Genomic DNA, 27,418 nt, shown 5'->3' on the forward strand with positions numbered 1-27,418 from the left:
GTCTGCTGTTTAGAGAGTCACGTCTGCATGTATACGTTATCATTAGCTTATGTACAGTGTATCATGGTATCATGGCAATACATGATCATTTTTGCTGGCATAGGACAGTCCTAGGGAGGAACCAAATCTCTCATTTGGGTCTCCAACTTTTAAGTTTAGAATGCTGTACATTTGATAACCTTTTTAATCATCCTATATTTTGCTGTGGCACATGTTCCAAAATGAATGTGTTTGTTGCACTCCCAGTCAGTGACTCCAGATCATTTGTTCTCTCTGTCCAAATAGATGCAGAATGTGCTCAGGAGGAAAGGGGGTTGGGATTGTTCATGTCTTCTGATACTGGGCTGGACTTAGTGTTGGATTTCTTGGGGGTTGTACCTGCAAGTGGCATAAGACTGATGTGATGAATGAGGCCACTGTAGTGACTTGATTGCCAGACGCAACTCACTGTTCCCCACAGAGCTGGTGTGATTACTTGTCTCCCGTGAGGCTGCTACTTTCCCAATCTTGCCAGTAATCAGCTCATCTGAAGCTTACCTCCACATATGCTCACTTTCTTATTACCCTTTCTTGGACACCCACTATCACTTAAACCCTAACATATCATTGTTCGACTCTGCTATGAAGCACCACATGGCTGAGGCTTCAGTCTCAGCAGTGAGGTGGAAAAAAACCCCAATAGGTTATTACCACTGTCACAATATGTTGCAAGTGAGAGTTAAGACAACAGTTGTATTTTCTCAAATGCAAGGTGAATTCCACCGTTGACCTTTGCCAGTGTGTCAACGACGGGAATATGAACGAGGTCGATCTTGGGTTGAATTATGTTGTCTTCCAGATCATTTACAAGAATTCCAGTGAATCTGCCATCCACAGAATTTTTCACTCAAAGGAAGCCTTATTCTTCTCATCTACTGCATGATACTGCTCAGAAACATTGCCCCGACACAGAAAAAACTTTCATTAACTAGACACACAATAAAAAGGCAGTTGTATGCAGATATTAGCAGACTCAAAATACTCAAATATTATTTGTCACGTTTGTAAAATAATCAATAACACAGTTCCGTTGGGCTCCACTCATACCAAAATCAAGACATCTGGTGCTTTGAATGAGCCTTCCCTGCTTTCTGGTTTGGATTCAGACCTTGGAATAGATCGAGCACAAAGAGGAAATGAGAAGCAAGGTTAAATAACAAGAATATTTAGTTTTTAGTTGAGCATGCTAAATCAATTGAATATTCATTTTCCAAGCAGATGTTGCGGTGTTTAAAATGAATTCAACCTGTGTTTTTGAGAAATAACCAAGCGCATGCTACAAGAATTCAATGCACTCTTAGTCTTGACACCATGTCACAGGTTTTCATCTCACCTTTAGATTTGCTTGTGTCAGAGAGTTGGCTCCTGGCAATTTTAGCCTCATGTAGCAATGCACGAGCATCTGTTTGCAGTTTGTTTGCCTTTTTGTCTGGACAGCGACGACTGATGTATAGCTACTAGATTAACATTGTGCTATTGTTATGCCACAAAACAATAGTAGGAATTATATTAGTGTGAGTGCTTTATCATTTTTGGGCGTTGAGACTGAGTTTAACTGTGTACTATTTGTTTATAAACAAAATAATTTAGCTGTGTGGTAGAGTCCGCTAGCAGTTGTTAGCCTTCACTCTCAGAGCTGGGCCAGTCTACTGGCTTAAGAGTGTGCAACGGCCTGCAACAACTATGAATTAACAAGTGTATTAACAGTAAAGTCGCATTCAAATTTGGTTGCTGGTAAATTGCTGCATCAGAGGCACAACAGTAGAACCAGGATTTATTTGCCTTTCAGAAAAAACTCAACGAAGCAGGACATTGCCATTTCCCAAGTGCACATTCGCACAGCCAGCTCTGCAGGCATGGCAGTGTCATTCTGGCTCTGTTACAGCACTTATAATACATCTGGAGATGGCAAATTTGTAGGCCTAACCCCCTTTCCCACATCAGTACCTTGGAAATATGATAATGAGCCAGTAAAAAAGTGGAAAAAGTCAGCTTAGATGGCCTGTTTGTAAGGCGCTGAAAATAGCTTGTTGCTAACAACAATGTGTTAGCTTTTGTTGTCAATGTTATCATATGCTAGTCTTTATCCCCTTTTAAACTGTCTACTAAGCCTGAGATTTTATGCCTTTTTTTTTGCTAGCAGTTTGTTGTTAAAGCGCCTGTGTCCGTTGACAATACTATTCTCAGCCCCTAACAGAGAAGCCCTGTGTAGCCTGTGTGTTAGGGAGTTTTGCAGTGTAATTGTGTGCTATCTGAAACATAATGAATGGCAGTTTAGCCTTGCCATTTTCGTCAGGCTGCAGCTGGGTGAAGGGTACGTTACGGCAAGGAGGTGTAATTGGATTGGGGGATACGGTGTGCAACCATCACAGCCTAAGGCAACTCCTAATGGCTTGCATCAATTTACTTTAACCTATCGTAAAAAAAAAAAAAAATTAAAAATGAATGACATGATTGTTGGCTAAGATTCTCAAGGAGATTAGGACAAAAGCTGTCGATCAAAACATAAACTGGCTGTAGTGGTAATGAAGTCATCCTGACTGCAGTGGAGTCCTCCCTGTTATGTCAGAGCCATCTGATGTTGGACAGTGATTCAGAAGGTACAAGACTGTGTCCCTCTAAGTACAGATGTTGAAAGTGAGAAGAACTTTTTGTCACCCACAACTGTTTAACTATAAAATATCTAGATACACAAATGCAAAAAATGATTTTTGGGTTTCACAAACACCCATCTCAGAATGAGATCTCATAGGCCCGCTTGTTAAAATGTTGTATTTGCTGTAGTCTATCCACTCCAACTGTATGGTAAGTGTAACTCCCCCCGCAGGCACGACAAACACAAGTTGTTTTCTTGACACGGGTTTAATGAAGGTGTCGATTCTCCATCGAACCGTGAAAACTAAACATAAATAATAATATGATTTCAATAATAACAATGATAGAAAAAACATGGCCGCACAAGTAACTAGCAACTAAACACAGTGCAAACAATATCAAAATGAAAAATACCTCGCTGCTGCAAAGGAGGGAATTAAAGAAACTTGCAAGTTGAACATCAGTCCTCCTTGTCTCTTCTAGAACAATTTCTACTTTCTTAAACAATGAAAAATCAAGTGACTGCAAGGTCAAACCAGCTGCGCAGTGTCCTTCACGTCTGCCCCGCCAACCCGGAAGTACACACCGGAAGAGAAAGCAAGCGCTACAAAACAATGCGTGAACATGCACACAAGAATAAATGCAAAACAATCGAATAAACTATTCTGATAATATAATAATGAAAGAAAGAAAGAAATCAATGAAACCTTTGCAGAATTACATATACATTTACAGTAAGTCATCGCTAACTCTAAGTCCGTAAAACACAAGCCTTGATTAGTAGCAGCATGTTGGTGACTTTACGACCCTACAGACAGACATGTTGAGAGTTGTACCTGTTGTTTGTTATTCTACCTACATATTTTCCAACGGACTGATGTCACTGGTTTGGATTTGGACAAGAGGAAAGTATGTGGTGTACTTTTCACTGATAGACAAATATAATGACAGGCTCGGAGAAGAAAGATGCTCCCCATTCTCCCCTCAAAGGCAAAATCGTTGTCCCATTTAGTAAAGAATTAAGCACCCACAATCATCACTATAATAACTTGAAACTGATGACAGCTGAAATGCATAATAAGCCCGAATGCCTCTGGGAAAATGTCCTGGTGACAATTGTGGGGGTTTTTTTCTTAACAAAAGGGTACTAAAAACGATATGCTCAGTTCAGGGGCTGCTTTGCCAAAGCTAGCACAGGCTGTCTTGAAGCTGTACTGGGCAGAGGCCACCTCTGGTGCAAAGAACTCTCAAAACCATTCAATCATTCTGTAGCGAAATGTCCTGTCCAATGTTAGAAACCTTAGTCACAGTTGCAGGTCATGGGGCTTCCAACTAGATAGAGACACAAACACACGACTAATAAAAAACAAGAATGACTAAGAACAAAACATCGCCCTATTCTGAAAAATGCTGGAGTGGGCTAAAATACTTGTCGAGGCATACAAAAAGTCACATCGAGTTACAGACATTGTTTCATTGCAGTGATTGCCTCAAAAAGGTATGCAATAAAATATCGGGATCTATTTTCCTGACCAGTATGCCTGGCACACAGTGTGGTCTAAATCATGTAGAAAAATAAATTGATTTGCTTGTGTCCTGTGTCCAAGGTACGTTTATAAAGAACTGCAAGCAGTCTCCAACGAGCAGATGATGTAAAGTTGGCCAGGGCGACACAGATGAGTGAAGTGGGCTCCTATAAAACCGCTTTCCGCCCCAATAATGTCTGTTACCGCCCAGCATGGCGCAGACAGATGAACCAAATTCCCAAACAAGCGCATTCAAGCTTGCGTCGGCATGAAGGTCAGGATATGCCAGTTTTTCTCGAGTGCGGATGTGTTGTCTACGAATATAGAGCCCGTTAAGTTAAGAGTACCATTTTTTATATCCAGGCCTTTTATTATTACTTTGCTTTTTGAGACAATTCTCTTGCACCATAAAAATAAAGCAATGCCCGATTGTCATTGGTCATTATTTTCAGTAGTTAAAACAGGAAAAGAAAAACAATATATTGATATCGACCAATATGAGACACTTATAACGTGATATACTTTTCGGTCATATCGCCCAGCCCCAGTTAAAAAGGATTTAGCAAGTCATTGTATTCTGTATTCTGTTTTACACAATGTCCCAACTTCATTGGAATTGGTGTTTGCACTAAAACTGTCTTTGAATGAAACTGAAGTAAAACACATCACAAAGTTGATTAAATCTGGAGAAAACAAATGGGGGCAAAATAATTAAAATGCATCTTCTTGTTTGATCTCCCTACTGCATCTCTGGAGCTCAGCCACAGTGATTTTTGGATTCTTCTTTTCCTCTCTCACCAAAGCTCTTCTCCCACGATTGCTCAGTTTGGCTGGAAATCTTGGTCGAGGAAAAGTTGTGGTCTTCCCAAACTTCTTCTATTTGCGGATTATGGATGCCACTGTGCTCTTAGGAACCTTGAGTGCTGCAGAAATCATTTTCTAACCATGGCCAGATCTGTGCCTTGCCACAATTTTGTCTCTGATCACCTTGGACAATACCTTTGACCTCACGATTCTGATTTTCTCTGACATGCACTATGAGCTGTAAGGTCTTATATAGACTTTTCCTAATCAAGTCCAATCAGTTTAATTAAACACCAGACCTGGGCAGTCTGTCCCTGGGTCGGACCGGTCGGACCTTCTGTCCCTGGGATGCCCATTTTTGGGGCGGGGGGTGGGTTTGACAAGTTTTAAAAAACGGCTGGACTAAGCATGGCCGGAAGTGGATTTTAGTCCAGCCCACTAATCATAAATGTGCTCGCGAGGCGGCTAAATTTAATCTCAGCCTACTCGGTGAAAGGCTTCTTTTTAGGCTTCTTTCTACTCCTGCAACGGCGAGAGCGACAACTGCCGCATTGATTCACATGACCGTTCACATGACCGACGCATTGTGCTGTTGGCGACAGGCCTGCAACACATGCAATGCACACATCAGGAATTGTTGCTGCTCTGATCGGTCCATTATGTCACATGTTGCGATGACATACAGTTTCCCACACGGAGGAGCGAATGCACCACGCAGCTCGTTGCTGCTGCAAAGCAAACTAGTTTGGCAGCGGCGTATGTGTAAAAAGAAGTTACTCACCCACGTTCCACCTTAGCCGCCACCTTCCAGATCGTTTTCGCAGTAAAATTAAATGCATCGTATAGTCATCTCGGTCCCTTTATGGTTGTAGCAGGCACGATATCCATTGTTGTCGCTGTCTTTTTGAAGCGACGCCCCCCAACTTGGAATGTAACTGTTTCAAAACAACTTGTGTCCACGAGTATAGTCAAGCTGCGCGCAGCACTCAGGGATGAGGCCGGCAGACCAAGGTGGAGTTCATGCACTTCTTCTGTCTCGTCTTCCCTACTTCTGGAAATACGCCGTAGCAAACCTGCTGTGTATAGTGGTTTGCAAAAGGAAAAGGAGCAGAACCATCTCAAGGAGGATCAGAATAAATGACCAGCATGTCAGTCAAATATGAAGGTCACTGCAAAGCGTCTGAATACTTATGACCATATATTTCAATTTTTCTTTTTTCATAAATTTGCAAAACTTTCTAAATTTTTTTGTCAAGATGAGGTGCTGAGTGTACATTCATGAGAAATAAAATGATTTTTTGTTATATATTTTGGCAAATGGCTGCAACGGCAGAAAGTGAAACATTTCAAGGGGTCTGAATAGTACTTTCCATACCCACTGTATATTCCTGTGAATTTTCATGCTTTTTATTGCAATTGGTAATAAAAATATTATTTATTCGTTCGTGGGTGGAGTCCATACTTGGATGTCAGAAACTGACTGTGGAGCATAGTATGACTTGGAAGAAAATTTGTTGATAGAAGGCATACATCCACCAAAGCCTTAAAGCCACTAGTTGTAATCATAATATTTTTGGTTCAGTTAGTATGGGAGACATCCATCCATTTTATATACTGTTTACTGTCATAGGACTCACTGGTGAGCTGGAGCCTATTGGGTATGCCCTGAACTGTTCGGTAGTCAGTTTCACAGCACTCAGCAGTAGCTCGTATGTTGCGACTTGGGCTTCAAGGTTCAAGTCATGCTCTGGACAAAAATGTGAAAAAGGCAAGTATGGAGACAACAAGCAAACTCCACACAGGAGGGTCTTTGCTGAGGTTACTTTAAACCAACAACCTTTTGACTTTTACGCAGATGTGCTAACCACCATATCCCAGAGCTGCCCTAAGAGAGGCAAACGTTTGAAAAATTCCCATCTTTACAATTTATTTTAGTGTTACCAATTAATGGATAAATGTATGTCTTTACTTTTTCAGGTTCAAGTTTATCCTAATATGTAAAGTATGTTTTTATCCTAAACTGTCCATGTTGAAGTTGTTTTGTCTTTATCGGTTTAAATGATGATAATAATATATCAACTGTGCCACTGCTTAATACAAAACATGGGCCAAAATGTGAAAAAAGAATGATCTGTGGACTTGAGTAACCATTTTTTAACGGTGACCATTCTACTCTGACATCGCCCAATTTTGTCTGAAGCTTTGCATGGTTAATACTTGGATGGAAGACCAACTGGCTCGCTTATAAGCTCACCTAGCCTCTTGGGGCAAGTCAGTCCAACTCAGTGCCGGTCCAAAGCCCAGATTAATAGGGAGGGTTGGAGCAAGGAAGGGAAGTTGTCCATAAAAAAACTACCGGAACTCTGGAACTTTATCATTTTTAAACCAGTAATTCAAGGTTAGTGTCATCACCTAAAACATGATGCATAAGATTTAAACAGGGTTATTGTGTCTCAGTATATAAAAGATTTTATACTATATGTTGCCTTAGAAAGTCACCTGGGCAGCTTAGCTCAAAGCTGGAATGCACTGCCATGTACAAGCATATTTTCCCGGTAAACTGGATAATGTGTTTTTGCTCCGTCTGCTCCTTGACCCAGTTTGAAAGGAAGTGCTAATGTGTTACTCTTTCCTCTGCTCCAGCGCTGATTAGCCCAGATGTTGCAAATAAGAACAATTTTGCTCTGAATGTAATTTCAGCAGGTTTCATGCTTCTCCCTGCCAAGTGAATGTGAGGGTCAGGAAATCTGAGAACAAAATGTGCCTGCTTGTCTCAGTGCGCCATCGCCAAATACAGTACTAACTCTTATTTTCTGTCTGCAAGCATGACTTTTACTGCCGTATCAAAAGTTTCTGATGGATTTTACCGACGCCATTCAAATGTATTGGGCACCTTGTTCCACCTGAACTCCCATTTGCATCCAATATTTAAAGAATAAGAAACTGAGTCAGAAACATGTGAAACTGTGTGTTGCTGTTTCATAGTGTCGGTGATGGAGGTGGTGGAAGCTTGCTGTGAGACTGGCGCCAAATGGGCTTCAGTTAATGGTCACTGCAACAACATGGATCCACCCACTCAAGACAGACAGTCCATCTGCTGGTGAGACAATTAGAAGTCTCGTACATGTTTTCATTTGAGCTTACCCTGTATCACTTTCAATACCTCACATCTTAGTTGGTTTGAGGGGTTACATCACAATATGTGCCCACATGAATACACTGTTAAAAAAAACACATCCTGTATTTTTGGGCCTAAAACAGAAAGATTTTACAACTGACATTTATGGCAACAATGTGAGGTAGCGCAACAAAGAAAGCAAGTTGTTTTTACTTATATCCTTGTGGTGGGACAACCGTTTTGTAATATCTTATTGCTTTGTTGTGAAACTTAAAACATTTTGTTGAATTGCCCAGCTTGTTATTGAAGTTTATTGCCTTGAAATTTTGAGTTCATTGAACATTTTTTTTACACTGTAAAAATTTGAAGGTTTTGCAAGGTCATTGTCAACTGACACATTACTTAACATGACTTAATTTTCATGTGTGTTTTTGTGCTACAAATTGCAGTTAAATCCATATTAATTATTCTATCATGGCAGTTATTTTTTACTTATTTTTTGGTAACAAACTCAATAACCCATACTGTAACTCAAAGTTGGTGTTGATATTTGGAATAAATACACTCTTAAAAAAAAAAAGTTGAGTGAACTCAAAATTGCAAGTCAACGCACTTTGACAAAATTTTAAGTGGGCCATTTCAACAAAATATTTTAAGTTTTGCTTTTGGCAAAATTGTCTTTCCAGCATTTCTTAACAAAGAAATAAATACCTGTTTACAGAGGTAATTTTTCCTTGTGTTGTCCCCCAACATAAAAATCTAAGTAAAAACAACTCAGCAAATAGTTTTGGAGCAAACAACATCCTTGTTTTGTTGTGCTAACTAACATTGTTGCCATAATTGTCAACAATATACTGTATAAAGTTGTTCCAACTAAATTCCAAATCCAAGTTGTATTTTTTTTTTTTTTACAGTGTACCAATGTTGGTGTGTGAGCATTATTATAACCCAAGAGTGAAGTGATTAAAGCTAAGTTTTGATCAGGATCGTGACCTGCATCCCCTCCAGTGTCTATAGGCTTGTAATTTCATCCCACTGCAGGCACACTTTCCTTTAAAAGAACTTCTTAAGCTCCTCAGACAACTGTATTTGAGCAGTGCCTGTGGAATGAAAAGGCAGCCCACTCGTTGCTGCCGGGCCTCAGTCTCACTTTGTATGTCTGAGCAGTCCCTTTTCTTCTATGTGCTTTTTCTTTCTGCCAGGACGTCTCAGCAGCAGTGCTGCCTCGGCTCCCTGAGAGAAAGCCGATGTCTGGCTGGAATCAGTGCAGCCAGAGACGGAGATATGTGTGTGGAGAATGCCAGTGATACGTGTGGGCTCAGTTCCGACAAGGCAAGTCTCTGTGGCCTGATGCGGCAGCAGAGGGCAAACACAGTTCACAAATGTTCAAAATGTACAATTACAAGTTCGGGCCAATTCCGTCCGAATTAGCAATTGATAATTGCATTGGTCACAGAAGAATCGATGTTATGGAGTCAGTGTGCTAAATCCTGGTCCCTCTGATGATTATGGCAGTAGTTCATGTCCTTGGTCAATTGCCTTATTTAATTTAGACAGATGACTGAGAGTCAATTACTGCTGAAGATTCTCACTGCCTTACAAGCTTTGCAATCTTCAAAGGAAACCTCTGGAACAACTGACCTTTTTGTAATTGCAGAAACATGCTCGGGAAATGGATGGAATAATTTAGCTTGGTAACATAGCAGGAGACTTTAGATTTTTATACATTTAGGCTTGATGTTACTTTATTATTCCCTAATTCAATAGTATACCAGCAGAGCACGAGAGCCACTCTCTCGTGTGTTGCATTCACATCACCATTTGCCACCTTTATCAGAATTTGGTTGATGCACTGCCATCCTTGTAATGCTTTAACGAAATCACTGAGTTTCTGAGTCAAATCTTTTTTACGTTAAAGTACTTTGAACTATCGGCACTTTTTCCAAACAGTTTCTATCAGCTCATTCCCAGGTGGATTCATGGAGCAAACTTTTGAGAGAACAGACCACTTTCTTCATTTCCCAACTTGATTGTTGAGCAGCCTGAGTCCATACACATATTTTTGTACCGATCAGAGAAAGAGAAGCAAAAAGATAAATTAAGTTTGTTTGAGGGATCATTTGTAAAGCAAATAGCAAGATATCTTTCTTTTAGAAAGGCCAAATTTGTGTGTACAGATGATTTTATGCTAAGTATCCATCTGTATCAGCCATAAAGCCCCCAGATATTTTCAATATATATCGAAGAAACACATACCGTACATACACTAAACATACTGTACGTGTCTTGACTGATTATGACCTCCAGGAGTGCTGTGACTGCTGCTCTCTGGGGCTGAAGTTCCGCACCGAGGGTCACGAGTGTAAAGCCCACCGACACATGGGCCTCCCCTGCAGACAAGTTTTCCTCTTATGCTGTGAGGGGGTGGAGTCATGGGACCAGAGTCACGACAGCTGGCACGCAGTTAAAGAGAAGCCCGCTCTCGATGCCACTTCGCCTCCCAAAAAAGGTATGGACAGAAAATGCAGACGCCACAAAAAAGCACAAACAAAATTACTAACGCTTCGTATGCCTCATGCCAAGAGGTGAAAGCATTCAATCGATGCACTGCCGGGAAAAAGCACTGCTTCGGACCAAAGGTAATCTGTTTTCTTGGCATTTAAAAGAAGCAGGTCCACACGCATGGCTGAAAAATGGTGTAATGGCCTCCAAGAACAAAGTGCAATCGTCCTGTCCAGCCTGCTTGGTTAATTCTAAGAGACCGAGTGCTGTAGCTGCTGTAATTCTCTGCTTTGCTGTTCCAAGTCTTGTCTTGGTTTTGTTTATTGCTTCAAGTTTGAAAACTCACTTAGTTCGAAATCCAAATAGTTGGAAAGGATTATTTTGCCTGTAAATGAATGATGGCCAAGAGCCTATAGATCAAAGATAGAGTATACGACATATTGTACAGTATATCGGAGGATGGCAAGATACCATTGTTGTAGATTTTTTTATTTTTATATGAAAGGGCCTGTGCCTATTGATGAATGGTGGTACAGAAAACACAAATGTAAGTGTTTGCAGCAGTGTTGCTATGGTTCACTGGAAAAAGTAACTGAGTTACTTTATTGATTACTTGATTTTAAGAGTAACTTGTTCAAACTACTGGTTACTTGACTTTAAAAGTAACTTACTGAAGTTACAGATTACTTGATTTTAAAAGTATCTAAGTTAAATTACAATTTACTTTATTAGTTACATTCAACAGATGCCGATAATCCCGCATAAAAAAAATGACAATTGGTTTTGCCAAAACTTCATTGGATGTACATTTTCCCAATGATGTCCTTTTATTGTAAAATAAAAAATTTAAAAAATTAAGTAAAATAAAGACAACCTTTTTTGACTTAATACAAGTACTTGTTTTTATTTGAAAAAAAAAGTGTTTATTGATTTAACTTAACATAAACAGCTAGTTCTTATATGTAAAGAAAGTAATTCTAGACTTTAAGGCAGTTTGTTTTGGCCTAACATATTTAACTATTATTGGTAAACTTTTAATCAATTGTAATGTACATTTATTGTTTATCAATATAATGATTACATTTGGACACCTCAAACAGTCACACAGTTTTTTTTTGTATGTTTTTCGACTTATTGGTAGTGTTTTTGAAGCTAGTTAATGCTTTGTGCAGCATACCATAATATTTTCTTTATCTGACACAAATTCAAAATAGTGACTGCATGAAAACACAAATTTCTCTCCCTCCCTCATTGCTATTTTTCACGTGGTCGAAACGTGATATGGCGCATACGTGACGTCACTCCCCCAAACTGGAATGCAACTTGTGAAGTTCCACAATGCTTCACTTCAACCTGTAAACACTGTACTTCCCCGTTCTTATGCGTTCTATAACCTTACACTTGTTTTCTGTGTGTCTTTATCTGGGAATTGGGTCCCCTCCTGTATTGTATTATTTGTTAATTATTAGTTTTCTTCCACATATCCGAATGTGGGAAAACTGTGATTAAAAAATATGTAATTCCTATTCAGTTGCTGTTAAATGTCACTCACTAAAAGGCAGATCATGGCACTACCACTTGATAGTGAATGCTAAGTAACATTTATATTACTGTGAGCTGACTGCCATCATTGTTAACACTATGCAGTAACTAATTTTGACTTTGCAAAGTAACTGTAGTCGGATTACTTAACTATGAAGAGTAACGAGTTAGACTAGTTGTTACTGTAAAAAAATGATATATTAAGGTAACACATTTATTTCTAACGCATCACTGGTTAGCAGGACATTTACAGTCAATTCTCAGTGGACATATGTTCTTCAGCTCGTAATGTGTCTGCGTAAGGCATTATGCTGCTATTTGTGTGTAAAAACTCTGCGCTACAGTGTCCGACAGCCTTTATCCGAATGAGGCCTTCTCTATCGGAGAAGAGAGACACGGGGAGAATGCGGTGGAGGAGCCTGTTGAGGTGGAGGACATGGACGAGTGCCTGATCTATGAGGGCAGCATCTGCCAGCACAGATGTGTAAACACACCAGGCTCTTTCCGCTGCGAGTGCTTCCCAGGATACGTGCTGCAAGAGGATGCTTTCACTTGTGCGCAAGGTAAAACTTTACGTGGTGCTAACAGACATTTCCAGTGAAGCACATGAGCAGGAAAAGTGTCACTCCTATCAAATATGATTTACAGTCGACGGAGACAACATTTGTCCGCATGTTCGCAGCGTATTATTTTCTCGGAGTTCCTTCCTGTCTGCGAGCCCCGATACCACCTAATAATAACCATTCAAATCACATGCTAACATCCATTTCCTGGACTGACAGCACTTCTTCACAAATCATGGCTCTCTGGCTGACAAAAAAGCTTTGCAGTCTTTGATGAAAATATTTTCACTGGTCGGAAAAACTTGCACAAACTGAAAACAGGAGGCCGCTCACATGTCCAGTATGAAAGGTATTTGCAGATAACGTTGTACGACTATGCTTCAGCGTAGCAGGCTTGATCAACAACACTTTCGCCAACACAAACCTGTCTCAACAGGATGCAAAATTACAGTCCGGGATGGAGCTCACCAATAAAGGCAAATGTTTGTCTGTAGGCAATGCTTTTTCCTGCCGCACCTTCGCCGCTATTACATATTTCCCTATGGCTGCCAGCATCTTATCCTCAAGCTGAAAATAGGTGTAAGCCTTTAACTAAGGCAGTGGTAGGCAAGGCAGACTTCGTGATTATAGTGTAATCCCCTGTGCCTGTGATGAGATTATTCCTGTTTCCGCAGAGAGGGTGGATGAGGAGAACACACTGAAGGAGGATGACAGGCAGGGGGTGCAGCCCACCACCTCTTCTACGCCGCCTACCCAGCCTTTGGTGCCAGTCAACCCCTGTGAAGGTTAGAGAGCTTTAAGAGGGGAAAGGGAGAGTCGAGACTGAGCACTTTCAGTCACTCATGTCCAAATTCAGCACTTAAAGTGGAAGTCAACCCAAACATGTTTTTTCAAGAATATGTTCTATGCAGGCCCACTAGTTGAAACAAGGCAATATGATTATTATGAAATATGAATTAAGCAGCAAAATCCACTCGTTTTTAGTCATCTCAGGGGGCGGCCATTTTGTCACTTCTGTCGCCTGAAGATGACATCACAACTGCTCAGGGCTCAGGTAACGACCAATCATGGCTCAGTTTCAGAAAACAGGTGAGCCGTGATTGGTTGTTACCTGAGCCATGAGCAATTGTGATGTCATTTTCAGTCGACAGAAATGACAAAATGGCCGTCCCCAGAGATGGCTAAAAACGAGTGGATTAACTCTTATTCTACAAACGCAAGATTTATCAGAATGCCCTGTTTCAACTAGTGGGCCTGCATAAAACATATTCTTGAAAAAAATATGTTTGTGTTGACTTCCACTTTAACTCATTCACTGCCATTGACAGATTTACTTGTCTTTTTTTCAAACGTTAGGGTAATAGAGATGTCTGAAACATCTGGCAGTGAATGAGTTAAGTATACATCGCAATGTCCTTTAACATGATGGGAACAAATGCTGGTAGTAAAACATGCTTATTCAATTGCAAAGGTCAAGGTTGGATGCTCTAGGCCGGTGGTGGACAAACTGTGGCCTGGAGGGCATTTGTGGGCTGCCAGCCATTTTATAGCATCCCTCAGCATATAGAAAATATATATTTTTGACAAAGCCTGCAACCCCATCAAGTACGGGTGTTGAAAAAGTTGGGTGGTTGGGTAGACACACGCATCCCCCATGGGTGCGACTCACCTCACAACTGGTGATGGGAAAATGAAGCTTCATGAAGCACTTGATATTTTTTACTCCTCTAGGTGGTGTTCTTGGTTTAAATTTAAAGGCTAATTCCATACATTTTCGTTGCATCTTTAAACCAAGCGTGCCATTGAGGAGTAAAAAATTATCAGTGCTTCATGAAGCTTCATTTGTCAATCACTATTGACATCTAATGCTTAGAATATATTCAACTTGCAGCGCGTATCTACATATGCAACTCTTTACAACTGAAATATTAATAGTTCTCTTTATAATGCCTCATATATTATGATATTTCACTTTCAAAGAAAATATGTTTTTCTGCACTTTCTGTTGTCTGTCAAGGTCTGATTTGTGAACACAGCACATTCATGATTTAGATTGTCAAGTACTGGTAAACACTGCCTGAAAAATGATCATCTTATTATCGATTACTCTCGCTTTGGTCCTCAATTAGGAGATCTGCTGAGCACAGGGGCGGATCTATTTTCGTGGGATACAGGGCTTTGGATCACCACAAAATCATGAAAAATCCCCAACTGTTTGCATTTTCACCTGTAACAGGTGTTCAAATAAAATAACTAAAACCCAGTTCAAAATAACTAGAATACATAATCCCTTGATTGATAGGTTTTAACGTGTTTCATGAAGTTGGCCAACGTCAAAGTGGTCCTTGCATCCTTCAGTTTTTCTGTATGCATCCCTCAAAAGTAAAATTTGGACACCACTGTTCTAGGCTCTGTAACTTGGCCGTACATTACATTTTGTTTCTTTTCAACCTGACAATGAGGTGGAGGTCCAGCTTTCTGTGCATTTAAGACAATGCAATTTGACCTGTATAGGATTACAATGAAAAAAGAACAACAGGGCAATGGAAATGGAAACACAGTTCTGTCTGCTGCACAGGCGTACACGCTTGTTCCGTGTTCCACGGTAAATGTCATGTGATCTCGCTCTTTGCAGGAAACGGCCCTTGTGACCAACATTGCATCCCGCAGGGCGGAAGGCCACGCTGTTCATGTTTCCCAGGCTTCTCCCTCATGGCTGATGAACAATCCTGTGAAGGCAAGGCACATATAATACTGGAAAGATTTTCTGACAACTTACCAGGGTCTAGTGTGGAGGTTGGATACAATTACAGTACAATGTGGTTTGTAATTTCAGCTCTCAATTTAGGAACAGTTTGGCTCCCGTTGAGTCAAGATTCTTGGAATGCCTCGTGCTGATTTATCTCTTTATCTCATCAGCATCTCAAGATGTGCAGAGGAGATACAGTTTAAATCTCTTTTCCCCCTGGCAACACACTGAGAAATAGACAAATAATAGTGATTCAAATATATATTACGGTATATTTTTGTGCCCTCCCTGTAATTATTTCCCATCAGGGAGATTTAAGACAGCCACGTTATCATTGTATACAGCTAATCAACTGCTTTTCAATCAATCAATCACATTTTATTTATATAGCACTTTTCATACATAAAAATGCAACTCAAAGTGCTTTAAAACATTGAAAGCAAAACATTAGAAAAAAAAAAATTATAATAAAAAATAAATAGATAATTAGAAAAAGAAAAAAAAGAAAAAGAAAAAAATAAATAAAAAATAAATAATTAAATAAATGCCCTTTTTTTATTTCATCCTCTTGCTGAAGTGCATTGTTTTCATTAGTAGCCCATAGCATCTCTCTTTAATGTCCCACATTTAGCTGTCAATAGCACATAGACCGAGACTGAGTTCATAATAATATTTGCACCCACCCGAACACGCCTCTTTTTGCCTTTTTGCACACTTTTCTTAGTGGATGGGCTTGCCTCACACTGTTCTCCTGTTCTTTTTCTTCTGTTGCAGATATAAATGAGTGTATGTCAGTGCATGCCTGCCAGTTGAATGAACGCTGCATGAACACTGCAGGGAGCTATGTCTGCCAAAGACTGATCACCTGTCCCCCGGGATACCAAATCAACGGAGACATTTGTAAAGGTGTGCCACACTTTTATTAGCGCCAAGCAGCAAAAAGATATCGAGCGAGGCACCTTGAACAGCACCTTGAAGAGAACGTTTTAAAACTAATTATGTGAACAAAAGACACGGCCGGAAATGCTAAAACATGTCACTCCAGCTCCCATGGAATTTGCTTCCATTTTGCACCACGAAGAGCTGCTGCGCACTTCCATGTAGGGGAAGCGCCCAATGTTGAGGTGCAGCAGTATGTCTCATTACTTCCATGCGCCATAAATTTGTCCTGTGCCGAGGTCTCATTCATAAAGCAGCGGCAGTGCTCTTGTAGATGATTATTAGACGTGCTGGAAGTGCTGCTTGCTTCTGCAGTCTCTCTTTGGAGTCAATCAAGGAGACTCCTCTAATCTTCTGCTCCTTGTAAATGTAAAGAATGTTCAATCAAGCACAAAGAGCATTTAAAAAGAAACTGTACTAAATAGCGAGGCTCAACGTAGCAGCCATTTAGGCCGTTAACTCTTCGTTTTCTCTTCCTGTTGGTGGCTCACCAAGACAATGTAATTGAACTCTTTTGTCTCTTGTCGCAGTCGAAGCAAATTGACAATGGGAATGAAATGAATTGTGTTTCTCTGTCAGAACGACACACAATGGTGCGGTTAAGATTGGTAATCATTTGTACCAACCTTGTATGAATAATCGTCTTACTAACGTGGTGAATTGCACCTGTTGCTGTTTTTTTTGTGCCAACCGCAGCATGTGTGTACAGAGTGAAAACACTGCGCTAATTACCAGTGGCGGTCTTAGCTTGAATAGCGCCCTGTGTGGCAACCACACACCGCAACCCAACACTGGATTGGACCTCATTTTTTTTTCTTTAAAATATATTGAATTATGAACAAATAATAATAAAGCAACAGGAGATAAGCTTTAGAATTAAGTAAATAAACAGAAAAATAAATAAAGGTAAATATTGTGTGTCCTCCCCACCCCGAAAAAAAAGCTGATAGTATACTGTATGTCTTATTAGGGTTAGGGTGAATGAGTTAAAAGGTAAGAGAGCAATAAGGACCTAAAGACTGAAAATATACTAACAATTATTACATTTTTATTAGTAAGAAGATAAATTACAAAGGTGGGTCTTGAACATTCCCATCGCTAGTTAGCTTTCACTTTTAGTTAAGCACTCGGCATAGCAAGAACATACACATGGCACTCGGTCACTTTCTACCAACAATGAGCTAAACTTTAAGCTGTTCCTCCAAATACAGAGCTCTTCAAACAATGAAGAAAACCCATTTTAATATCTCCAAAAGGGGTGAAAATTCCCCATACAAACGGCAGTTATTTGCATATCATGATACCAATAGAAAAACAGTTCGCGTAGCATATATTTTGCCCACCCCCCAAAAAATGCCGCTCTGTGCAGTCATACTGGTTGCACATACCAGAAATTGCCACTGCTTAACACTATTGAATATTAGATTTATTCCTGAATAACTTGAGGATCAAATATTTAGCAGTACCAAATCTTATTCCATTGACATCTATTGTTGCGAATTTGCCTATGACCGTTTCCATTCAGAATGCATTCATTTTATTTTAAGGTTAACGTTAAATCCCAATGTTGATGCAGCACAGAAAAATGTAAGGTATTATGCTGCTACTTACTTTCCGAATAGCTGGGTGCGAAATTAGATATATTAGCCAGATTAAGTCTGTCTGTCAGTAATACAGGAGAAACTGTAGAAGGAACGCATATCATTGGAACGCATAAAAAATTAAACAATATCATCCATTCCTCCTTTGTTTTCTTTAATTAGGCCTTTATCGCCTGTGCCAGTTAATTTCTAGTTCATCAGATAGACACTGACTCTCTCACCAACATTGTTAGGAATGGATATCCATTACAGCGGGCTGTAATCAGTATTTGAGCTACACGTGGCACAGTTGTTGTCTGCATTTTAATTAAAAGCCAGCGTCCAAGGAAACATACACCTTCCCTGTTGACTTCATTGTTAGGGAGGTCGCCGCCAGTCTCACATTTTTATCCTGCTTCCTGTCTTCTTTCTACCCCATCTCGGTCAGCATCAGATTTCCAGGTTTGTGTGTATTCTGTGGAGACTTTCCAACTCTATATCCACAGGATGGCCTTCCATTGACTGAGTGCTGCAATTACAGCGGCAAACTCCATCTGGCATTGCTTGAAAGTACTCGACACCTATGCATTATTCACGCTTGCACATATGCACCATGATTTGGAATTCCTTGAGATACTGATTCCCCTCGAGTGTTGGGTCTAACTGTGGCAACAGATGCCGTGTGATTGGCATGAGGTAAATCCCTTGGAAGGCAGGTGGCAGACTCTTGAGGAATATACCACCGGTTTCTGCCACAGTAGACAGATGTGTGTTCAAAAACTTTGCAGAAGGCATGTGATTTCTGGGTGATTTCTAATTGCATCATTTAGTCAATTATGGTTGATAAGCACAAGATTCCTATATGTTACTCACTACAATTACCTGGCAGCTTTAAGAATTTAACATGCATGAAGAACCTGCCTTACATGAAATCTATTCTACACTATATTAAACCATAGTGCCATCTAGTGGTGGCGCATGGCGTTACATGCATGATGTTTTAAGCACCATACATTCATTGGATCTATTTCAACACTTTTTGGAGCCAAGGCAGAAAATGGGAAACAAAATTTCCCGACACGCCACTAAAGAAAAATATATTCTGTATCGTTCAAAAATGCTGGATCAACAGGTTAATTGTTCTTTTTGGCAACTAATGGAATAGCATTTTGTTCCGCCTGTCAATGTATGTGCGTGGCATAGATATAAGAACAAAGATATATTATTTGCACTCAATAACTAATAATTTTCAAACCAATGAAGAGAAGTTGGATAACACACACCTGATTATCTCCCCCGGCACACTAATTACCATGACATAATGGTTAGGATTCAGAAAGATTACTTGACTGAAACTGATTATGTTTCTGTGTTCTTTTTGTAGTAAATGGCAGACACGCTTTAATCAGCCCTTGTGTTTTACTCTTTTTCACAGATATTAACGAGTGTACGGAAGGGAGTCATGACTGCATGCCTGAATATGAGTGTGTAAACACAGAAGGCTCATTCAGGTGCAACCTCAAACCTCGTTGCCCAGTTGGATTTGAACGGGACACACAAGGCAACTGTATAGGTAGGAGGAGTCTTTCTTATTGACCATCCGTTGAGCCTGGTGGACTCAAACACAAGGCAGGAACGCAATGCAATGCAACACAACATTATTTAAACCAGGTTGCAAGGTGGTTGACTGGTTAGCATGCTCTCCTCACAGTGCAGAAGTCGCGGGTTCGAATCTGGCCCCGTCCTTCCTTTGTGGAGTTTGCATGCTCTCCCTGTCCCTGCATGGCTTTTCTCCGGGTACTCCGATTTCCTTCCACATTCCAAAAGCATGACTGGTAGGTTAATTGAACACTCTAAATTGTCCGTAAGTGTGACTGTGAGTGTGAATGTTTGCTTGTGATTGGCTGGCAACCAATTCATGGTGTACCCCACCCACTGCCCGGAGACAGCTGGGATATGCTCCAGCACCCTCGTGAGGCGGTTTGGATAATAGATGAATGGATGGATGGATGGAGATTTAAACCATCGCATCCACTTAAAGAGGAAGTCAAGTCAAACATTTCCTTTACAATAATATGTTCTATGCGCCTTCACTAGTCTGAACGCAATATTCGGATTAATTGCATTTGCGGAAAATGGATTAAGCAGCAAAATCTACCCGTTTTTATACATCTCAGGGGGCGGTCATTTTTTCACTTGCTGTTATCTGAAAATGACATCACTCGGAGCTCAGGTAACAACCAATCACGGCTCAGCTTGCGAAGGACCAAACTAAGAAAAGTGGTGAGCCGTGACGGAATGGATTCAACAACGACGAGCTTCATCTGTCACTATAAAACCCACAAAGCGGGAAAGCTACGTTAATGCTACATTTTAGCTCACCAACTTGCTTGAAACTTTATGGTAAAAAATGTTTGTGACACGTGCCTTACTCCTACCTCTGCATTATTATTGGCATGTGAATAGTAAATAACCTCACATGTAATCAACATTGCTTATTCCAAAAATAAGTCATAAAAAAAAGCTCAAACTATGTCGAATGACTATTAGAGAGAGGAATTTTTTTTGGGGTTTGAAACCCAGATCCGTCTAGTCATGCGCGGCCTTTGCCAGTAGGTGACTCCCGCGCAGCCCTTGATGACGGTACGGTGTGTCACACAGGTGAGTGAGTTGCAGGCAGCGGGGACACGGGGGTTAAATGCCACACAGGCAGGAGATCAGAGAGGCTGCTGTCGGGGGCTGCAGGGGGGGGCGGATAAAAGGCAATCCTGTGTCCTACCCGAGTACAAACTGATGCTGTGGAATTAGCCCCCAGGGGCAGGAACTGGGGCAAGTTGAGGCAGCCGACGCCACTGTAAAAGAAGTTGAAGAAATGCTCTGAAATATGGAGAAAATCCGACACGTTGTTCATTTCCCCAAAGCATTGAAACTGTGTGACGTGTTTGCCTTGATATCTGAATGTGGTTCTAGTGATGTCCCGCTGCCTCTGTGGCCCTGTCTGCTCACCGCTATCGCTTTGTGTCTTTCTGCACTAGATACTGATGAGTGTCACGCTGAGCCATGTAGTTCAGGCTTTAACTGCATCAACACAGTGGGCTCCTACGTGTGCCAGAGGAAGATGATATGCAGCCGTGGCTATCACACCAGTCCTGATGGAACGAGTTGTACTGGTAAGCTTTGGCACGGAGGCACTACTTTAATCTCTCACATCCGGAAGGATTAACATCATTTTAAAAAAAGTTGTCCTTTTTGCCCACAAAGATAGGACATTATTGGTAACTTTAATAGAAAAAGGACAATGACAAGCACTCTGAGAATAATGAGTTACAATTTAATGAAAATTTGCATGCAAGGAGACAGTAAAAATACACCTGACGGCGCAAAGACATGTCTGCGTATTCCTCCATAGGCAGGGCCTTAAATGCATTGCACACATGAACAGGCAGTTAAAATGGGCCTCATGCAACTGGTTGCATCTTGCCTTGTTTCACAGCAAAGTGCCGACTACAATATCACAGAGAGAGGAAAAGGGCCTACGTTCTTATGCTTATATTAAAACAAAAGATTATATGAGCTTATAATTAACATTTTACAAGTGGAAAAGCCATATGTTTTTCTGACAGAATATTAAGTCAAAATGGAGTCACACAATCACCTTCAGTATTAAGTGCTATTAACACGTGAGTCCTCTTCAGTGACGAAAATTAAAGTTTGAAGTCATGCTCCAATGCGACTGGCTGGCAACCAATTCGGGGTGTCCTCCGCCTACATCCCCCCAAAGACTGCTGGGATAGGCTCCAGCACTCCCCGCGAGGACAAGCGGTATAGATAATGGATGGATGGTTATACTCCAAATACAGAAATAAAAGAAAGAAATACAAAGTACCGGTCCTGCTGGTAAATAATTATCGTTGAAAGTGTATAAGTAAAGATAATCACGACAAATCTATGTGTAATATGTCAAATAGTAATAGTGGAGAAAAAGTGATGAACGGCTTTGCTCACAGACACATTTTCACAAATAGGCTGATCACAAAAGATTTGCAACAGTGTTGATTTCACACTTGATTAGTGGAAGGGCATCCTGAGCTATTTAGAAACAAAACGTAAAAATCCCATTTCCATAAAATGTCACCTTTAAAAATCATTTTGGTTGGTAGGCTTTGGTAACACAAGCACTATTTTATTTTGACCAGGAATGCGTTCCATTATTGCGCTGCATGCATGCCGATTCTCAGCTGCTCTAATCGCCGTCTCAATCTTGAGCGTCCCTGTGTGTCTTGTAGACGTGGATGAGTGTCAGAGCGGTGCCCATCGATGCGGAGAGGGCCAGCTGTGCCACAACCTTGCTGGCTCCTATCGCTGTGAATGTCAGACTGGTTATCAGTACGACGCCTTCGGACGCATGTGTGTGGGTATGTTGGACACACACCCTGCCCTATACTTTCAAATTCTCTGACTCACTCATCAGATTCCTTTATTTACGCATGCAAAAAGACTCTGCAGCCACTGTTTGTTATTCTGCTGCGCTGTTTGATCTCTACTCAACTTTATTTATAGAGCACTTTCAAAACAACCACAGCTGCATACAAAGTGCTGTACATAAAGAAGTGAGTCAAAGCAATAAATGAAGTACCAGCAGTAAACACAATAAAACACGAAAACATCGCCGAGTCTCATGCTGAGTCGAAAGCAAAGAATAAAGATGCGTTTTAATGATGGGCAGAGAGGGGGCCAAAGGAAGGGACCGGCAAGCATTGACATTAAATTAATTGAGCGAGTGCAACGCTTATTCACTCGTAGACTGCCTGGCTTTTCCGGGTACTCGTATCAGGAACGTTTAGCCAACGTTAATCTTCAGTCTCTAACTCATCGTCGTGATATATTTGATCTGATTATGGTATCCAAGATTACCAATGGTTTAGTGGACATGAACTTTCAATCATTTTTGGGGTATGCACTGTCAGATCGTACAAGAGGTCATCATTTCAAAATTAAACATTCTAAATTGGACCTTAGAAACTTTTTTTTTTAGTAATAGCGTATTGCCATTATGGAATAATCTTAGTGATGATGTGGTTAATTCTCCCACTTTGGCGATTTTTCGAAGACACTATCATTTGATTAATTATGGGGTTGGGATTAAGAGACCGGACAATGGTCCACCTCAGTCCCTACTGGTCAATTAAATTGCTTTTGTTTCTTGTTTTTGTTCAATATATATATATATGTGATTATGTTGATAATGTCGGTTGTTTGTTTGCAGTGTTTTGTTGACTGGCTTACAATAAATCAAATCGAATTTTAAAAAAAAGAAGATAAATCTCGATACCCTCTGATCCTCCGCTTAGTCTCGGGACCTCCTGGCTGCTTGAGGGAAGACTAGCTGACCCCAAAATAAAGTACCTTGGTCGCACATATAGCTACTTATCAAGCAAATGCAAAAAAGTCAATTCAGCCTGACTGAGGTCTTCTTCTTCTCAGATGTAAATGAGTGCTGGCACTACCCGGGCCGTCTGTGTGCCCAGACCTGCGAGAACACTCCGGGCTCCTATCAGTGCTCATGCACTACCGGCTTCCGCTTATCCAGCGATGGCAATAACTGTGAAGGTGTGTGTATTAATAGCTGCTAAAGTAGGCGTGTGCATCCATTTGTGCATGTTAGCGCATGTCTGTGTGTGTGTGTTTTCTTTTTCTGTGGGTTTAAGGTGTGCAAACATGTCTGTGTGTGTTTGTGGGCTGGACTTTTCATATTCCTACTCTTAGTCCAGTGAGGAGTGCATTATTGACAATGGTGTTAGATTTGAGGTTATGCCTTCAAGCATGTGCCAATAAGAGCATAATTGGTTTAATAGCAACATTACTCGTTTATGTCACGATAGAAACAGTGAAAAGGCTTTGATCAGATGGATTGCGACAGTAATAAGCTTGAACCTTTCATCCGCAGATGTGAACGAGTGTTTGTCTAGCCCCTGCAGTCAGGAGTGTGCCAACATCTACGGCTCTTACCAGTGCTACTGCAGACAAGGATACTACCTGAAGGAGGATGGGCATACCTGTGAAGGTGTGCCAAACTCATCCTCAGAAATAACAAATTCACACCATGTCAGTGTGCTAATACTCATTTTGACATGATTGATGTCCGCCCTGCTTGCCAGATATCGATGAATGTTCCCAAAGCATCGGCCATCTGTGCACTTATAAGTGTGTGAACGTTCATGGAAGTTATACGTGCAAGTGTCCGGAATCTGGATACACGATGTCGCCAAATGGACGCTCATGCAGAGGTGAAGTGAAAGCATACATAATCGAGAGTTTGCAGTTACATTTATACTTAGATGCATCATTCAACATTTGTTGGACTTTATTAGCTCATCTTGGCTATTTGACTTATTTACATCTGCCTTCTAGATATTGACGAGTGCGCCACAGAGGCCCATAACTGCTCTCTAGCCGAAACCTGCTACAACATCCAAGGGGGCTTCCGCTGCCTTTCTCTCAGCTGCCCGCCAAACTACCGCAAAGTGTCCGACACGTGAGTATCCTAACACTCAGATTGGAACGGTAGCTTCGTTTCACTTCACAGCAATATGCCACTCTCATCTATCTAATGAACATATAGAAGTTTTCAATGTGTTTTAATAACGCTGGCCAGCAGCAAACTTTAGTCACAGGTGACTTTATGTGTCCTATTTTTGATGCTGATTTTAGAAAAAGGCCTTTATTTTAGCATATCAGGTTTTTGACATATTTACATTTTTTGTTTCTAAGTTTGACCTATAAAAGCTTGCGCAATACAGATTTTACCATGCATTTTATTTCATATCTGTGACATTTCAGAAACAATTTCCACTTGTTGCTGAACCTAACCATCCATCCATCCATTTTCATACCCACTTGTCCTCACTATAAACCTAACCCTTAATTCATAAATATGACTAAATATATTACTATATTGCACATTATATTGTTGTTAGTTCATTGTTATTGTAATTATGTAAACCTGATGTGCTTGAGAAAAAAATGAGGGCACATTTGGAATCAGCACAACAATTAATCTAGAAAAGTTTACATGTATCTCTGATTTTTTAAAAATGAGTAAAATGTGGTGAGCAATGTAATTTATGTGACATGTTTTAAAAATAGAAATAAAGTCCTAAATATGCGCAGTCCACCTATAACATTATGGCCACTTGCACACTGTCGTATAATGCCAGTTGACCTTTTCTGCCTTTACACAGTTAATCATGTTCATTGTGCCACCGAGAGAAGTACTGAGTGACCAATGTTTTCTTAATGTGTTTATTATTGAGGTTATAGTTTGTTGTGGTGTAGAACTGCACTACATCACGCTGACAGTTGGGCAATCAAAAAGCAACCAACATATTAGACACTACCACTCATTATGATTCAGTGCCGTTCTACACCACTAAAAACTACAATCACAATAATAAGCACCTTGCTCAAGTAACACCTCCCTGACAGTGTCAATAAAAACTGAGATTTATTGTCATTGTAGTGAATATTTGATTTCTTTCAGCTCTCATACTTTATATTATCAAGTTTTGCATGTGGTCATAATTTTGTGGCTGGTCACTGTACTTCATTTTCAGTGTACTAGATATTTATTCACATATGGAATATGACTATTTTTTTTAGGAGTAGATTATTTCAAAACCAGCGGCAAAGCCTTTATTTTCAACATTTTCGTTTTCGGGTGACTTATACGTGACATTTGGACTTTGGTGTAATTTGTAGGCGCTGTGAGCGGATCAGCTGTCCCAACTACCTGGAGTGCCAAAACTCGCCGCTGAGAATCACCTACTACTACCTCAGTTTTCAGTCCAACATCGTCATACCCGCTCAGATCTTCCGCATCGGACCGTCTCCCGCCTACTCGGGAGACAACGTCATTGTCAGCATCACGGAGGGAAACCAGGATAATTATTTCAGCACCCGCAAGCTAAATGCCTACACGGGCGCCGTCTACTTACACAGACAGGTTGAGGGCCCGAGAGACTTCCTGATTAATGTGGAGATGAAGCTCTGGAGACAGGGGACCTTCACCACCTTCCACGCCAAGATTTACGTCTTCATCACAGCCAACTCGCTGTAACAGTTGGAGATTCTTCGCAGGCCAACACGGACCTTAAAATGCATCATTGTCATTTCATAAACAAGCCACTATTTGTGAATAGTGTTCTTGGCATCCTATCAAAAGGGACATTACATCACTGAACATCACAAGAATACTGAGAAATATTTTAGTTACCAAACACAAAGTCATATTTCCTATTATATCATTAAGTCTCCTCCTCGATACTGTTCAACACACATTAACACTAAAATAATATATTTACATTTAAAGATATGCATAATGCCGCAAGTATGGATTTTTCCCCCCATTGGTTTAATTATCTTGTCAATCTAAAATCTCTCGCTTTACTCAAATGTCTTCTGCACATACCGTAGCATCAACTTGTCAAATACAGATAATGTTTTGTTTGATAAATACGAGGTTTAGTGTAAGAAATATTTCTGTGCCTCAATGAACACCTAAGACTATCCTTTCATGCTGCACTGCTCCATATATTTGTTTTTGAAGTATTTTTCTAAACTCCATATAGTGTTTTTTGTATCCCTGTATTATATTGTCGCTGTCCTGTGAAAAAAACTTATCTCCAATTTTGGAAACTTTTAATTTTTACATTAATGCGATGTCTGTAACGGGGAAACATCATTCATGTAAAAATAAGAAAATGAAAAAAATGGAGATAAGTGTTTTTCACATGACAGCGACGATATATTCTTTTGTATGTATAAGGATGGATGTATAATAATTTTGTACTAAATACATAAGTTACCAAGTATTAAAGTGAACACCAATGTATATGGTTGAGTTCTGATGAAATATATTTATTAGGGTCAAGTATTTGTGGAGCGTTGTGTGTGTTTTTACTTTTGATTTATTTTGTATGGCAAGCATGTTTTGCATTTTTAACTCATTTTAGACATCCATCCAACCATTTTCCGACCTTATTCTCATTAGGTCGGAGCTGAGGTGGGACCTATCCCAGCTGACTTTAGGCAGGTGGATAGTTCCAAAAATAACAATGCATTAATACACAAACGCATATATCAGTCATTTACTCAATATTCTTATAATTGGCTTTGATATTATTATAAGAGTTACACTCCCATCTACAGGCCGGCTATAATGCACCCTAAATTGATGTCTGATGTCTTATATTATTTCAAGATCGTCCATGTCAGTAAATACACACAAATACACTGCCTTTAAAAATATAATAATGCTCATATGTCTATAATCTGTATAATATAATGTACTGTGGTAAGGACTAAACTGCACCATCGTAGTTGTTTTTTATATTAATATTCGATTTGAAATGCTGATTTGACTCTCAGTAAACACTGGATTATCCTTGTTATCAAAGATAAAG

General features: G+C 40.2%; 1 protein-coding gene across 2 annotated transcripts in view; it reads left to right on the forward strand.

Annotated features, from left to right (window-relative positions):
• Positions 1 to 26,889, forward strand: part of fbln2 (fibulin 2) — a 33,322-nt gene extending 6,433 nt beyond the window's left edge. Inside the window, exons 3-17 of one of the 2 annotated variants that reach the window (XM_086023507.1) lie at positions 7,950 to 8,064; positions 9,285 to 9,414; positions 10,390 to 10,591; positions 12,471 to 12,689; positions 13,364 to 13,474; positions 15,325 to 15,426; positions 16,213 to 16,344; positions 19,393 to 19,530; positions 20,993 to 21,127; positions 22,244 to 22,372; positions 23,442 to 23,567; positions 23,905 to 24,021; positions 24,116 to 24,244; positions 24,369 to 24,492; positions 25,716 to 26,889. In XM_086023507.1, the coding sequence (XP_085879633.1) occupies positions 7,950 to 8,064; positions 9,285 to 9,414; positions 10,390 to 10,591; positions 12,471 to 12,689; positions 13,364 to 13,474; positions 15,325 to 15,426; positions 16,213 to 16,344; positions 19,393 to 19,530; positions 20,993 to 21,127; positions 22,244 to 22,372; positions 23,442 to 23,567; positions 23,905 to 24,021; positions 24,116 to 24,244; positions 24,369 to 24,492; positions 25,716 to 26,073 (2,267 nt within the window). In that variant the 3' untranslated portion in view covers positions 26,074 to 26,889. The remainder of the gene's footprint in view (positions 1 to 7,949; positions 8,065 to 9,284; positions 9,415 to 10,389; positions 10,592 to 12,470; positions 12,690 to 13,363; positions 13,475 to 15,324; positions 15,427 to 16,212; positions 16,345 to 19,392; positions 19,531 to 20,992; positions 21,128 to 22,243; positions 22,373 to 23,441; positions 23,568 to 23,904; positions 24,022 to 24,115; positions 24,245 to 24,368; positions 24,493 to 25,715) is intronic. The other variant, XM_086023516.1, reaches the window with a different exon arrangement.
• The last annotated feature ends 529 nt before the right edge of the window (positions 26,890 to 27,418 follow it).

The sequence above is a fragment of the Filicampus tigris genome, chromosome 1 (assembly GCF_054856515.1).
Source record: "Filicampus tigris isolate MCC_2025a chromosome 1, RoL_Ftig_1.0, whole genome shotgun sequence".
Lineage (NCBI taxonomy): Eukaryota > Metazoa > Chordata > Actinopteri > Syngnathiformes > Syngnathidae > Filicampus > Filicampus tigris.